This window comes from Bombus affinis, chromosome 8, assembly GCF_024516045.1.
Source record: "Bombus affinis isolate iyBomAffi1 chromosome 8, iyBomAffi1.2, whole genome shotgun sequence".
In the NCBI taxonomy this organism is placed as follows: domain Eukaryota; kingdom Metazoa; phylum Arthropoda; class Insecta; order Hymenoptera; family Apidae; genus Bombus; species Bombus affinis.
The window spans coordinates 4,182,086-4,198,971 of NC_066351.1; the positions used below are offsets into that span (position 1 = coordinate 4,182,086).

A 16,886-nucleotide genomic window follows, 5' to 3' on the forward strand; every position below is an offset into this window, starting at 1 on the left:
TTTCCTTAAAAAGACACCGACACTGTTTTTTCAACTCACTTTAATTAACTTGCATAAGTCGATTAAGAGGAAAGTAATTGTTTTATGCTCACCATACAGCATCCATGAAGTGGAAGAGACATGTTCTTTAAAACGTAACAAAAAAAAACGAGTTTCTATTTAGAACGAGTTAAGATCAAGCGCTGTTTAAAGAAGAAAACTTATTCGTTGTTCACAGAATTGTTTTTTGTTTTATCTAAAAATCAATTCTGAAGTTTTTTTGTTTACGCTTTCCATCATATTTGAACATTTTGAACAACTTCATTGGTTCGACGAAGAAAATGGAATTTTATTGCTCAGGAAGCAAATTATTCCTCGCACGAAGTTATCCCAAATGTGTCAACTTTCACAATATTCTTTTAAATTTTACATCATTTCATTAATGTGTAAAATATACATTATTCCTTTAATTCGCCGAATATTGTTTCTTATACTAATCTATATTAAGGAATAAGGACTAAAACGAAGTACATAAAAGATATGAAGTAATTTTCGCGATAAAATGAATCGCGTGCTTATCGAATATCTCCCCTAATATTTAATTCAGTTACTCACCGTCTTTATTCATTCCCATCTGCATACATTTCTTCAAACGGCACGCCTGACACTGATTTCGGTGAGCTTTGTCCACAACACATCTTCCGGTACCGGCTTGACATCTGAACATAAAATTTTGCGATACATTTAAGAAGGTTCTAAAAGCAAAGAACCTTCATAAATTTTGTGTACTCCCCAATACTTCTCCAATAATTAACTTCTCAATTTTATTAATATTATAATCATTAAACGAAATTCGAAGATAGCTTAAATGGAAATCTTGTTTCAAAATTTTCATTCTTATTCTTAATTTGTTTTTTTCTTAATTTCCCATCGGAAAGATTTCTCTTTAAACAAAAATTTTCATTTTACATACACCTCCAATTTCCATTATTAAACTCATCTAAATTACAATTTAATTATATACGATTTATTTTCATATCGAGTATCAGTAGATTGAAAATGAAGAAAAATTATGACGTGAAAACATCGTTTGCCATTATTGGTGGAAAAGCTCTCTCGATTGTCGAAATCGATCGATCCTTGACGACGACGTTTCATCGACGACTATCGTAACTTGATGGTTGTTATCCCTTTCAAAAAGACGACAAATTTCGAGCGCACTTGCCGGAAATCCTGGCTGCGTACTCAGGAGATGGCGTTAAATTCGATTACTTTCATTGTTCAGCTAACCCGGTTATCCTGTCGAGCTGACTAACGTAAAGAGGCTACCGCTCGGGGTCACGTACTTTCTTCTTATCCCTCTTAATTTCATCAAATCCAGCGGTAGCCTCGTGGTGCTTCGTTTCTTAGGGGTTACAATCACTTCCACTTTTCTTTTTCCTCTGCATAACGCGAATCGTTTGACGTAGAAATTGATGTGATTCGTTGCAGTTTCTGTGGATGATTACTGTGTACAGAGACATATTTCGTTTGCTCATATTTCGTATTTTCACTCTTTCTTATATGTATTGAGAATCATTTAATAGATACCTACTCATTGTCAGTGTTCTAAAGATTTAGTAACTTTAGCAATTTCCTAAAGTAAAGTATCGAAGTAGATATTAAAACATCAAACTTCCTTCAAGAAATAATGTTCAATATTTAATTGGAGCGCTAGAGAGGTAAAAGAACATCAATATTTAAAACTTCAAATTTTAACTTAGATATTCAAGTGATATACACCTATTTAATATCGTTCCTTCTTCCATCCAATCGTAATTCCATCGTAATTTATCGAAATATTATACGATTTTGTCAAATGAACGAACAATATTTTTGATCTAAAATGTTATACCTATGAAAGAATAGTATTTTGAAAAAGTATCTGAGATTATCAAAAAGTAATCGTGTGAACAAAGGGTGCATAGTCATCTAACGTTTTTGATAGACTTGTCCAAATCTTAAGAATAGCTGTATCAAGGGAAAGATATAGAATGTGCCTGTGCAAAGATAATCGGTTGTTAGATAACAACTGAGAGAGTTGATTTTTTCGTTCTTTCCTTGTACTAAAGGATAACTTCTTCTTTATCAATCACAACCATTTTTACCAACCACAACTGTTCAAACGAAAGGCATGCCTTCCTGTAAACAATTCCCAGTTCCCATGGACAGACGAATCAGAAAAAAGATGTCCACGGTAGCAATTCGATGGTAGTCGCCCCGGGCTCGATCAGGGTGGTCGATCGATTCCCGGGGCTCTGTTAGCGCGATTTTAACTAACGTCACTCACAAGGAGGCGGCTTGATCTAGCGGCGCGACGAAAGGACGCAACCGTCCTGGAACTATCTTGTCCCGAGGCGGTGGAACACGAAGGGCACCGAAGGGTGGCTGCGTGTTGCCGTGCCAGCGGGGTTCCTCTCGCAAATTGATTTGCGTTCACACCCCAGCGAGCCTTCGCTGTGCCGCCTCTGGCCCGTGCAACAACGGGGGATACATCACCCTCGGCCCTCCTCGGCATTCATGCTTCAGAACCACATCATACATTTATTTACGCATCTTTCTATTCTTTTCTTGACCGGCATTGTTTGGCTCATCGAGTTACCGGAAACATGTGCTGCCTGTTATCGCGCCCGGAGATCGCAACCACGGATCGTTCAATGACTTGCCCCCCCCCCCCCCCAACATTTAGAAGTCCGATGAAGAATAGTTTCACTGATGATCATCGCTATACAATAGTGCAAGAAATATGGGCAATATGGTTTGAGAGTTGTTATTTTTGAGAATAAAGGAAATTTGGAGCTTTGATAGGATGTTAGAAATTGATATACGTTTCCGTTCATAAATATTAACTACCGAAAGAAATTAAATTAAAGACGAAGAATATAATATACAATAAATACAATATTAGCACATACCCTTATTTTCCAATAATTTATCAGGTTCTATGTACTTCATTTTCATAACATGTCATTTTTGTAGCGATATGCAAATACTAGTAAATGATATGAAATTTAATATGTTTGGTTCAAATTAATATTTTAATGTTATAATAAATACAATGATGTGCCAATTCCTTTCGTAACCATTGTATGAAGGACTGATACATATATTCTAATATCCATATCAATAGAAATCTGCCAGTAATGCCGTGGACAAGAAAAACACTCGTTTATCGGTCACAGCATGGAACAGTTAATCTATTGCTCGCAAAATTCAAGAGTGTCCCGATGGGAGTTGGTGCGAACTTTCCACGCAATCTGCATCATGCACGATCTATTTAATTGTATCTAACCGACCCGTGAAGTTGGACTTTAATCTGACGATTATGGTTGATACGTCGCCGCGCTACGGTGCATCGCATCGACACGCATCTGTCGTGGTTCTGTTCCCCTCTACTAGTAATTGGTTATCTGTGCGGAGGCTCTTCACTCTTTACCACGTTACGACCATTCGACAGGAATTGATAATGAAGAATAAAAAGTTGGTGCAATGGGATACGCTCTTGAATAGAAAAGATACGTGGTGAAAATAGTCAATTTTCGATCCGATTTTACGCTGTGACAAAACTATACATTAAGTTGATTCATAAGTTCGCGTAGTTTCCATTTTATTTTAGTTGCATATTAAATGCAATTCATAATTGATATTTATGCAAATTCATATTTTTCTGAATACAATAAAAAATATACTCTAAATAGAGATTTCTTCCACCTTTTAAATACTATGGTGATGGAGGATATGTAGTTGACTGGCAATAATAATGTTTCAACTAGATATCAGAAATAATTGGAAGATTAAAAAGATTAAGACGTAATCAAGAGTAAATATAACTGAAGTAGCTGCAACCTTTTTATTCAATAAATTAATTATCAATTCCGCAAATAAAATTATCGTGAAATTATTTCTAAAACCATGCAAAACCTCCCCTCAAACCTCGTAATCTCTCCGAGTTTTTCACAAATCCCCCATCTCTCTGAAATTATGAATAAACATTGAAACAACTAGTATCTCCCACAATATGATCACAATACATCCTCAAACCACATGAAACCTTCCTCCAAATTTTCAAACATCTGCCTATCAAGAAAGAAACGACTTAAAAATCTCGGAATATACCCAAGAATACTCCGTATTCATTGTTGAAGATTATTCGCAGTTTGGTCACGTGCTCAAAGCGACGTAGCTGTAACATTTATTTTCCGAGCATCGACGGGGTTAATAGTTTGTATATCGAGCATCCTTGCGTCGTGTATCTCTTCGACAGGCTTAACGCGCACACCTATGGACGCCTGTTATCGATAGTCACGTATACGTAGTCAAAGGGATGCACGCACACGAGTCGACAGCCCGTGGGCTCGTACGTGGCCCCGTGTAAAACGGATCGAGCGTATCAGACAGCGATTCCGAGCTGAGAGGGATCCGATGGAGATGGATGGCCGTTCCCAGGGGATGGTAATAGTACGTCGTATACACAGGGTGGCGGGTTAGGTGGATAGGTCCTCCAGGGTTCAACATTATGCCGTTCCGCATTGTTGCCCGGTATTACGATGAGCCCACTCGACTCGGACCACATGGCGCCACGGGCTGAACAGTTTGACATTAAACGCCGTAAGAGGATCCGCTGACTAATTTCTATCTGATAGAAGACCAGAGATTTTGCAATCTTATAGGGAGCTTCTCGAAAAAAGTTTCGAGTTGGTTGCATCAAATGACTTTCGGAATTAGTATTATATAGTAGGTGTTATGTGAGATGAAAAGATTTTTTGCTGGTTTTGTTTGCTGATATTTGAACGTTACTTGAAGCAATTCATATAGTCATTAAAATTTCCAATTTGATATTGGAATGTGTAGTTTCATCTGTTGATTCGGTAGAATTCAGTAATTTATAGTATAAAGATATTGGTTTCACATTGAATCGGGAATATTATAAATGTAAGAAAGCTGTTCGTTTGAAAGGGTAACTGTTGAAAGGGTATTGTTGAACACAACACATTATTTAACTGCAATAAACAGGCAGCATATATTTCTAGTAAATACGAATGAGATTATGAAGGAAAAGAATTTATTCTTATCTATTGAAGCTCCAGTGATGAAATCATAGATGATATAATTCGTTAATTATATAATGATCTCATTCATGCTTACTCGAAAAAAAAATCAAATACACATTTTCAAAGTTCTTCATTAAACTCACCTATATATCAGCTTCCGCCTGACGCTTCTTTTGAAGAAACCACTGCATCCGTTGCAAGCAAGAATTCCGTAATGTTTCCCAGAGCTAGTATCTCCACAGACCACGCATATCAAACCAAGGCTGCGTGGTGGTTTGCTGCCATGTTGCGGTTGCAGTTGTTGTTGTTGCTGCTGCTGCTGCTGTTGCTGCTGTTGTTGTTGTTGTTGCTGAACTTGTCCCAACAAATGAGGATGTCCGTTTCCCAAAGCAGTTAAGTATGGCGATCTCGCTAGAGGGAAATCCGTGGGTATTCCTCTGCAAAGGGGAACCGGACATTCTTGAACAGACCTCGAGGCGTAAGGATCGTGACTCGAGGTCGATCCTGTCGCCCCCAAAGGACTGTAACGCTCTGGTAATCCTGGAGAGATTACGCTGCTCTCGCCAGAGTCTGGAAACAAATGGTTTTTCAGTTAGGTTTTTATGTCGTCCGAGCACAGTTGTTTGAAGGAATATTTAATTTTTGATATAATAATGCAGTGAGTCATCACAATGTTTGAACACTTGTTGGAAAACTCTTTTGAAAATTTCATTAACGCTGTAACGAAACTCAACTATCATGAGCATTGGTAAAATTTAAATAGAAATTACAAGATATTTATTACAAATGTATTTTTAGTAAAAAACATTAATATACAGCGTGACTAGCCATCTTAAGATAAATTAGTGTTGAACTCGATACTTATAATATTTGTCTTAATATTTGACAGGCAATTGTTGCTTTCAAAGTCAATATTCACAATCAGATTTCTTTTGCCAGGTGACCAGACTTTACACAATTGTTGAAACTTTATTAAACAGATGCATCGACGTAGCCTTCAATCCTTAAAATAATAATGTTCAAAATTCTTTATTTGTTTATTAAGCCACCAATAGAAACAATAATAAAAGAACGAAATGAGAGTTCTGAGTTGTAGGATTTTAGTGAAGCAACTTCAAATTTACGGTCTGGGCTTATGATCCACGATCGATTTTGATTCATCCTATTCGATCAGATGGCAGTTACGTTCGTCTAATCCCGGAAATCTCCTTCATGTGCTTATATCACCGGTTGCACCCTGATTGATTCTCACGAGGAGGGGATCAGGAATGTACATAAAATAATTGTATGCCCACGACTCCTGCGCAGGTCTTATGGTTTACCAGAAACGATTTACGGGACAGTTTGTGGGTATTCTGAAGATTTGTAGCTGATTAAATGGCCGAAGATAAAGCGATTATCAATACTTTCCACGATTATCTGTAGTCTAGTAATATTAATAAGAAAAAGAATATAAGATTGTAGTATCGTGGAAATTTAGGTATAAATTTTTCCTGATACTATTTATAATTTATTTACAATAAATAAACTAAACAGATATTAATTAGACAGAAAACGATGGTTGTTTAACTTGAACTAAATGCAACAATCTTATTTTACTTCAACCACTCTCGCAACTCAACAACGCTAACAAATCAATCTCTCAACAACGCTAGTAACTCACGCAACTCCACAACGCTAACAACTCAATCTCTCAATAACGCTAGTAACTCCCGCAACTCGACAATGCTAACAACTCTACTCTTCTCGACTAGCTCTGCCCTCTTGATCAACGTCCTCACTTCTCCATCAACACTCTTTGAACCCAAATCGTCCCCCTCCATTAGCGTTATTTTTTCCTCTCTTTAATCTCATCATGCCAACGCTCCGCAAGAACTAGGTGACCTTAGTTACATAGGCTTTTTTCCCTATGTAAACTAACAACTGAAGGACAGACGACACTGTTTTGATCGATCTCTAATCAGGTTTTTTCTTACGATACTACAAGATTATAATATTATTAATGATACTAATAAGAAGGAGAATATAAGAAATAATTGAAATTTTCGGAATATTTTTATTTGATATATTAGGTTCTTTTAAAAAGAAATTATGATAATTTTTCGCTAGAAAAATAGTGATGTGTAATTTGCTATTATTTAATATTATTTGCCAATCTTTCCGGTAGAATCTCCACACGATTGAGGCTATGGTTTCTGTTCCCACGAGACTCGTGGTTTCTTTTTCCTATCCCTTAAGGCTTACCGACTGGATCGCGAGGCAAACAGTATTTACATCGAGAAATGAGTTCTTAAAAACCACGGCATAAATATTTAGAAGAAGCGGAAGGCGAGATGATTTTGTCATGGGGAGAATACAAAGTGCTGCTTTGCTTAATGTATCCTTTAACTACTCTCTCCTTTCTGTTTATTTTTGTCTTAAATATTGAATCAATTTTGGTCGTGAAACCGTACCAAGTACCACAGAATAAAAGATAAAAAAATGTGCAACCAAAAATTCTATAACTAGTTATATATTATTTTGATATGTTTTTAACTATAACATTTTATAAACTTTTTCAAATGAATCAAACGCTTTATTAAACTGAAAATGTCCCTAGAATCCAAATTCTATAAAGATTATGAAGTAACAACTACCTTCGTATCTTTTATCTACTTGAAGTTTAAACTTAATAAACGGTTCATTAGACAAGAATTTCCATTAAAATAAAATTCTGCACAATATTTCTCAATAAAAATTGCATAACAATTTCCTATTACTCGTATTCTTTTACCTGTTCCATGATAAATGTAAGCGTAATGGATAAATACATTCATAATTTCAACAAAAAGGAGTTTATTTTAATAACATTCATTTGTTACGACTCAGGTTTTATTGCGAACATCCAAATTGATTGCGAAGAAGGAACATCTAAACGTGCTTCCGACTCGAAGGAAACTAAATTTTACTGTCACCGCGTGACACGTTAACGATATTAATTGAAAGATGGAAATACAAAGAGATCGGAGGCCGGCGAACATCTGCGTGATCAACGAAATGTGATTTCGCCTCTCCACTCGAGTTTATTAGTCACGCTGGCAGCCCCGACGAGGCGCGAGATCTCCCCGGAATCGTATTTGTCGGCTGTATCGTACCCGATCGAAAACTCGTTCCGGTCTCGTTAATGCCGCGGGGTCAGATAGGATCCGTTTGAATTACCATGCGAATCGACAACAGGTCGATATCAGGTTAGGGTCCCGTTCCTAACACAGTACAAAATAATTTAACCGTGCTCTAGTCCGCATAGTTATTTAAAATCGTTTTCGGGTCGAGCTCACTCAACGACAGATTGCGCTTGGTGCTTAAACTTATTCTTTTAAAAAAAGGAAAATTAAATCGGTCGAATGGTTTTTGTATGAGGAGGGAGAATTGTTCGAATGTAGAGATCGATTTTTAGGAATATTCTTTGAATGATTAATTCGATTATTTAAGAGGACTTCTTTCATCTCGATCATTGTATTCTATTTGGACATTAACTTGTTACTTGTTTAATTTCTTTACTTGGTTAACTCACTATTTGTTTCAAAATTCGAAATTTATTCGAAATATATTTTTAGCTTCAAAAGAACAGATTAGGTCGAATTAGAGTTAATAATAAAGTGTTTAGAATTAGAAAGTGAGGGGAACTATAGTATAGGTCTGAAGAAGGTTGAAAGGTATGTACAGACTAGTCTGTAGGTTGGGAAGTTCATGTCTGTAATACTCGAGTACCCTAATTTAGGATTAAGTTATTAAAATTAGTTTCTATGGCGTCATTTTGATAATGTAATAAAAATTTATTTAAAATATATGTTAGTTTCATATATGAGATATTACGTAAAGATTATCGTAAGAAGGAAATCACTATTTACTGCACACGTGACAAGAAATGTAAGGATGAATTTAAAGTGCGAATTGACTGTATCATGATGATCTTATAGTTTCAAATTAAACAAATACATATCTGTAATCGTAATCAATGATCAAGGCCATGGAGCACGTCTGAATCGTTCGTTGACACGCGTGATACGGCTACATCAGGAAGAATTCAATCGTATCGTTTCGTCGTTACGGTTACGAGGGATGAACTCGAGACGATCTTATTAATGCGGCTCACGTAACATCCTAAGCGTGTCGGCTTTTCGATCTCGTTAACACCCTAATCCCGGCGTACGCGTACAGAGAGACACGAATTACGATATGTGAATCAATGGGAATTCTATTTTATTTGTCGATTCACTTTTAATCCCTCTACAACGCCACGTGACTTAGAAGATACATATCTATATTTGTATATTTCCTATTTTATTTTATTTGTTTATCATTGTGTTATTTTATTTTATTTTGAATATGATAATAAGAAGCCTGAAAGTAGGCTATTTTTTTATTAATTAATGTGAGAATTTTTGTAATCAATATAATTTCATTACGAAATTTGTTAATTTACTACTCTCCAGTAGTTCACACCATACTTTCATTTTTGAGATTCTATTTTAAACAGACATCAAAAGGATTGATTAAAGCTGGCTAAAACTTTTTATCCTAAACCCTCCGCCAAGAATAATCAGACCCAAGACTCTCCCACTTTATCAATCTAATTTTCTCCAATAAATCCTCCGTCACAATACCATCCACCCCTGAAACACAGATTTCACTCTTCCCCAAACGACTTCTAAGGCTCACCATAATCCTCCGCAGTCGACACAACTAACATCGATTCTACTATTCATCCAACTTTGTTGATCAGGAATTCCCACAAATTCTCGTAGTAGTTGCGATCCACATACTATGCACAACTGGAAACGAAACTAGCAGGATGAGGTAAAGACAAGAAGTCCCACTTATCTGTACCCTTTTGTACACTGTAGTTGAGCTAATGTTATTAGTGAAATTTTATAAGTTACTATTATATTGAATCAGACAATGATAAGGTTTATAATTCACAGAATTGATTGAAAACTTTACTTGTTTTACTACTAAACTTGTTAGTATTACTTAGCGTAGAACTTAACATTATTTAATTTGTCATGTATTACACAAAAAATTGTGCGCATTAAAAAATAAAGAAAAACTAAAATAAATAAAAAGATTATAAAATAAATAAAGAAATAATTCAATGACGTTATTATAAACAAATATATAAAGCAATATCTCTCGAATACTATGGTTCTCATATATAGATATGTAGCGACATATGAGTTAGAGAACAATTCGAATCATGTTGTTGTTTTGCTTCGGAGTATCAATATCGTTAGGATACACATAATGTAATAATGAATAAACTCTGGGAAAAACAATGTCGCCGCTACGTGCAACCGCCAAACAAAGACGAATTTAAATTTTCCGGTATTCCCCCGACCAGTATAAATAAACGAACGCGATCGCTAGGCGACTAGTTTTTGATCAGTCGGTCTCGAGCGATCTTATTAGCGATTTATACACTGTCTTTAGCGAATCCATTAGTACGAGCGTCTTAGCGAACATAATTTCTTTTTATTTATTATTTTAAAATATAATTGACGGTTTCATCATCGAGTTATCTCGTCATTTAAATAACAATTCAACCAACCATCCTCTACAAATACATATACTCTATACACAAAAATACATGTATGATTAAGATGAACCTACCAATCGAATTCACATTTCTTTCGCTTGCCTTCTTTCTAGCTCTGCTCAGTATGCGACAGCACACACCATCAAGATAATCGAATCTCGATGGTAGCTCGCGAAATGCCATCGCAACTGCCAGGGGTTAAAAGAGAAGAGAAAAATTATTATGCGGCCGTATGGTGACCAGCGCGCGATACGCGAGCCTCGCGATGAATACGTGTGTGTATAACGCGGGACGAAAGCAGGGGCGTCAAATTTCATTAGCATATCAATGCTGGCGGATGGCAAGGCGCCACCTGCGCCCCCGTATTATGGGATCATCGAGAAATGGGAGTGGGGTGGCGCGCGAAATGACGACCAGCAAAGGGGACGTTGGCCGAGAAGCTTGGGGGAAAAAAGGGGTTTCGTAACTACCGGCGCGGTCGCGACCACTTCGATCACCTTCCACCCTCGCACCCTTCAATCTCGACTAATTGTTACCGCATTAGGAAGAGACCGGCCACGTCTGGGATGGTGTCTCGCACGGAAGCGAATCGCGATTTCAAACATCTGGTCAAATTCGTCTCGGTGTGTTTGGTGAGCAGAATTTTTAGTATTGGTAGATTTTATTTTAAGGAGTTTGTTAAAAGTGGTATTAAGGTTGTTTCATTTTTTGATGAAGTAGTTTAAGATATATTGTTGTGTTGATTATGACAGTCGAAAATGGGGATTTTGAAGATATTTGTTGAAAATGCTTAATTAAATAATGATGAAGTTGTGTAATATTATTTCTTAAACTGCAAATATAGCACATGTATATAAAAACAGAATTCGAATGTATAAGTATTTTTGAAGAAATTTTGTAATTTTTAGATTAAACGTATGAAATTTTAATTTTCAAATCAACTTTTAATATTATTTGAATCTTTTATATAAAAAATACAGGTTATATTAAACGTTTTCTTTTTTAATTATGTTAATGTTAAAGGTTATTAAATGTAAGGAATTTTCACACTTCAGATTGAGGTTAGATCATATAAAATTACGTTTTTTATGATAGGTATCCCTTAGCTATCACATGAAAGAACTTACATCTTTTTTATACATATATTAAATGTTGTTATAATCTTTTCGCGAATATTTCTAGTTTCTAGCTGGTAGCAAAAACGTCAGTATCGAATATAATTTTACTCGTTATAACCTATTATATAATTGTTCTGCAGGTGTGAATTGTTTAATATACATAGTAAAGTATTTGAAGAGCTTGTAAAAGGTCCAAGCCCGACCCGATTACATTTAAAATTAAATCAAACTGACACGTTATAAATTAAAATTTTAGATCAAGATATCACCTTTTTCAGGTACAGGGATATTTTTAAAGCATAATTTTAAATTAAAATACAGGAATTTTTTTGCTGACGGTTAAGGCAAGTTTTGCAAATGATAGATGCGACGCAAAACATAGTAATTAAAAAAAATAATTTACTATCATAGTTTCACTACCTTGAAAATAAAACTTTGTCAATATATTAGAAGTGATAACTTATTTATTCAGTAATCTTCCGTCTTTAATGTGCAAAAATATTATTGTATTAAACATACAAACTGGCCTAGTCGAAACTGATTCATACTTTTAATTCCATACCCTTAAAATTAATTTTAAATTTCGTAAGTAAAAGAATTCTTGTGCAAAAAATAAACAGGTTACAAGAATATTTAATAGTAACATTTAATAAAAATATTGATTATTGGATTAGTAAAAATAAGTTTGTATCTTTGCTATCTGATTCGAATGCATAAAGAAACTATGATTTTTCTTTTTTCGTTTAACATATAGAAAAATCATGTAGTACTAAATTCTTCGAGTCACTAGAAATCTGATTACTCTAATGGCATAATTTCGTTGGCCACGCTGCACCCTCCTTTTCCACTTGCCGCCCTAGAACTACGATTCGCATAAAACTACGTCGGGCGTTGATTTATATATGTAGCCTGTCTCTTGCATATGCATTAATGTAGTCGTTCATTTATAAACGTACGAGGGATCTAGTATTCGTTAAACGATGATTTAGAAGCGCCGAACATAGATAATTATTAGTATCGAATAATTTTGAGAAGCAATATTTGCTATCCCTGAAACAAATGTTACAATGTTTACTTTCGTTCGCGGAAGTGAATTTGTGTTCGACATTTTCACATCTGAAATAACAGTTACGAATTTTGTTGTTACTTTAGTTTAAGAAATTAGAAAATATGATTTCTTTCGTGGGCCGATTGCAATAATGATATTTGATTAAATTGAAGAAAGTTAGTATAATGTTTCATTGTAAGAATTAAAGAAAAGATTAAAGAATATACTTAAAAATAAAAAGATATATATGAAATTTGTTTTTATACCGATATCACCAATAGAATGAAGAATGTTTGTGCAGTTATGTTTTTCTTGTATGCATGCTGAGCTTTCTTTATTCGCGTCTGTCTCGCGATTTGTCTTTCAATTATATGTAATCATTTGTAACGAACTATAATCGAAAACAGCACGATTTTAACATTTATTATGCATTTCTTTCAAAATAATTAATTGATATCAACTCACCATGTCGAATGCTCAAAGGGCTGGTAGGGCTCCTCGGATGTTCCGGTGGTGGTTCATTTTGCGGTTGCTGATGTTGATGCTGATGTTCTTCTGAAGTAGTAACCGACGTTGCTCCGTTCATGGTGTATCAACGAACATTCCTCGTTATATAAAAGGCAATATACTGCAACATATTACAGTACCTACCGTTATTATATTTCATTAAATATCAAGCTGAATCGTTGTTACTAATCGTTATTATCCAACGATTATTACTAAATAGTTACTAATCGTTATTATCCAACGATATCCAACACAAAACAACTTAACATCCGAAACTAGCAATGAAAACAACTTATTTCACATATTCCATATTTAACTTCAACGATCAGAACTTCATCAACCATAAAACATTATGAAATCTTCCTCACCTAGTTACAAGACTATATAATCAAGTTCACTCTTCGACACTCGCGCACATCAACAGTTCAACTGTCCAAATTCGTATCATACTCAAAATATTACAAACTTTGACAAATAAAGCACCCATCGAAATTTAGTCTCATGGAACTTCCGACGAAACACTGATTCACCCCGACGGTCCACGAAAACTACCTGGAAACTAAAACCTCCGTGTCTCGGAGATCCAGATCGGCCCGTCAGTTGACAGAATCTTGGAAACCGATGGAACCGCGTCAGCTCGAGCAACGACGACGTATGACGTCTCGAAGTCGGCGTCTCTCGGCGAGAGATCGACGTTAGCTAGGTTCGATCGTCCCGTATCACCGGAGGTCGACGTTGTTGGTGGCTTGCAGAGGTGTCTCGACATCGGGCGTCCCGCGAGCACGGGCCACCGATTGGTCCGTTGGCACTTTTGAAGGCGGGATCAGGAGGCAACGCCGGAAAAACAACAAAAACGAGGAGCGGGAGGATTTAACCTATAGCCGGCACGTTTGACGCGGCGCTTCGCCGACGACGCTCGTCGCGGCGCCTGCGCGCACCCCTTCGCATCGGTTGACGCCTGGCCAAAGCTCTAAAACCCCCACCCTCCCTTCCACCGTCACGAGACGACGCCTACCTTCGCCCACTGAACGTCGTGCAATTGTTGATCGTTGGCTACGTGGTAGTGAAACCCCGTTCTCCGTCTCTTTCTACCCTCTGTTCGCTTTCTTTCTCGTTGCTTCAACCTGTGCTTCTCCTTTATCGGGCTGTGTAGAACGATACCTAGCGTCGCGGTGTTCCTCGCTGAAATCAGATCCATCCACTGCTCGTCCACTGCGACGCTGCTCGTTAAAAAACTGCTCTCTGAACGGTTTGATTTCGGCTAGTGGAAAGAAGGATAGAAGAGGCTTTTTTATAAGGAAGGATTGCTTGACGAAATAAAGGTGGACGAAAGTTTGAATTTTCTGCGATTATGAATGACGATGATTATTGCACCAGTAATGACACGTTCCGTTAAGAGCACATCGTAAATTATTAATAAAAATGTTATAGTAGTGTCAGATTATAATTTTGTATTATTTTCAGAGCATATTTGGAAGTGTCAAAAACAGATCGATTGTAGAGTTATTTAGTTAATACAACTGTCTACGACTCTTTCATCGAAGCTACATTTATTTCACGCTATCTATATACGCAGTAGAGCAACAATTACAAATACGATAAGAAATTTCAGTAATCAGTAGGAAACGCTAAATTTCCCGTGTCAATGTAATACTCGAAATCGCGGGGCGATGTCTTGTATTCCCGCGACGTCGTCAAAGAGTCGTGGTCTGAAAAGACTAGTTAACGGAGCAATTAATCGTCCGATCGAACTTCCGATTCCTGAAGTGTTCCCCCGGACAAATCGAGCGAAATCCACTACCCGGCCGGTTTAGTGGTGAACAGTCGCAGTGGCCTCGATAATAGCAACGAAGTCACCTACCTGGTAGTGGTGGTGTTGATGGTGGTACTGGTGGTAGTGGTGGTGAATTCAGCCGGAGGGGTTGCTAGGTCCGCCATGCTGGATTCCTACCGCTGAACGACCCTGTGGTTTTCCGGTAATCGTTGCCAGGGATGCAGCCAGGCATTTCTCACCCCTCCACGCGAAGCCTCGAGGAACTCGAGACCACGCCCCATAGCTCGAAGGCGGACCAATGACGCCTGGACGTCGCGACGCGGCCGTCCACCAATAGGATTACCCTCTGATACGGTCTTTCGCTTGTCAATGACTGCTGCACGACCACCCTCGCCTACCTCTCGCTGGGGTGCTTTTCAATTTCGGGCCCGCACCCTCATAAACGCAGCCAACCACCCGGCCACCCACTCTAACACATTCAAGCGCTTCGATAGCCGGTTATGTACACGACGGTACGCGAGCGGATGTGTGAACGTACGCTTTACCAAGCTTTCAGGGACGGATACAAAGCGGGTGATTAAAAAAGACGCGTCGTGTGACGATTCGCGGTAAGGAATATCGTGAATCGAAGGTGAGAATCATTAGAAGAAATTGTATCTACCAGGGTAAGGGGCTGATATTTTTCATAATTGGAATGGATGGAAGGATTTTAGAAAATTGAAATAGAAAAATTGGTGTCTGGCTTATATTGTTTCGAAATATATGTGAATTTCAATATTTTTATTTTTTCTAGAAGTATTAATTTCTACAATAATTAAATAAACAACCAAATAATTCAGGGATGATGTATATTTGTAGTTAGTAGGCAAACTAAGGATGAATTTTTTACTATCTTAGACTGTCCAACAAATTTTAAAAAATTTCTTAAGATACTTACTTAATGTCTTTATTACATTCTATAGTTATTCATTAAATAAAATGCTTGAAATTTTTGTCAATAAAAATGAACATTTCTTTCAATTCATGAGGTAGTTTCGCATGTAATTTAACTACAAACGGTTAAATCTACTCGCGCTACAATTATTAATAAAAAATAGGGTCTGTATTTGTTTATTTATATCTGATAATATTTAATAACAATTCGTTTCAAATAAATTCTATATTCAAAGTATTTAATACAAGTATTTAAAAAAACTGTAGCAAACAATTATTGTTGCAAACTCAATTGCATTTAACTTTTTGTATTCCCTTTGCCACATAAAAATTTAATTCGTTGGACTTCGAAAGGTGTCCGTCCAATCATGACACGAGCACGCAGAAACTCGTTTTGCCAGTCATCTGCCGAGATACGAAGGAGGATTCACGTGCAGATAGAGCAACGTAAAGTGCATGCATGTTTATGAATATGCGCGACAAGCGAATCATGTGCACGCACATACGAACGATTTATACGAGAGTGAGTTGGGTCTTCGAACAGAAAGACGTTTCACGTGTGCATGTACGCTCATAAATAGAAGCAACCATCCATCTACTGATTAAAATGAGTGGAATCACATACAGGGGATAAATAAATACAAACGCGCATGGCGAGTGAGAGTGGATGCCCATCACGAACATTTTTCGTGTGTACAGTGGGGGAATATTCGGTCGACGGTTAGTTTGCCAATTATTATTTCAAATAGTTAGTTATTTTGCCAATCATACCCATTTATCTGTGGAACAGAAGTTAAAACTGTGTGAAATACATTTAGCAATTTGAAATGAAAAATGTCCCAAACTACAGAGAAATGAATTT

The 16,886-nt window shown here is 36.8% G+C and overlaps 1 protein-coding gene across 3 annotated transcripts in view; it reads right to left on the reverse strand.

The window, feature by feature from the left end:
- LOC126919709 (photoreceptor-specific nuclear receptor-like) overlaps window positions 1-16,809 on the reverse strand; it is a 31,979-nt gene extending 15,170 nt beyond the window's left edge. Inside the window, exons 1-6 of one of the 3 annotated variants that reach the window (XM_050729221.1) lie at window positions 15,179-16,809; window positions 13,870-14,578; window positions 13,276-13,438; window positions 5,213-5,639; window positions 595-698; window positions 93-125 (exon numbers count right to left, since the gene is read on the reverse strand). In XM_050729221.1, the coding sequence (XP_050585178.1) occupies window positions 93-125; window positions 595-698; window positions 5,213-5,639; window positions 13,276-13,396 (685 nt within the window). In that variant the 5' untranslated portion in view covers window positions 13,397-13,438; window positions 13,870-14,578; window positions 15,179-16,809. Of the gene's footprint in view, window positions 1-92; window positions 126-594; window positions 699-5,212; window positions 5,640-13,275; window positions 13,439-13,685; window positions 14,579-15,178 lie in introns of all 3 variants that reach the window. The other 2 variants (XM_050729220.1, XM_050729222.1) reach the window with 2 other exon arrangements.
- Window positions 16,810-16,886: the final 77 nt, after the last annotated feature.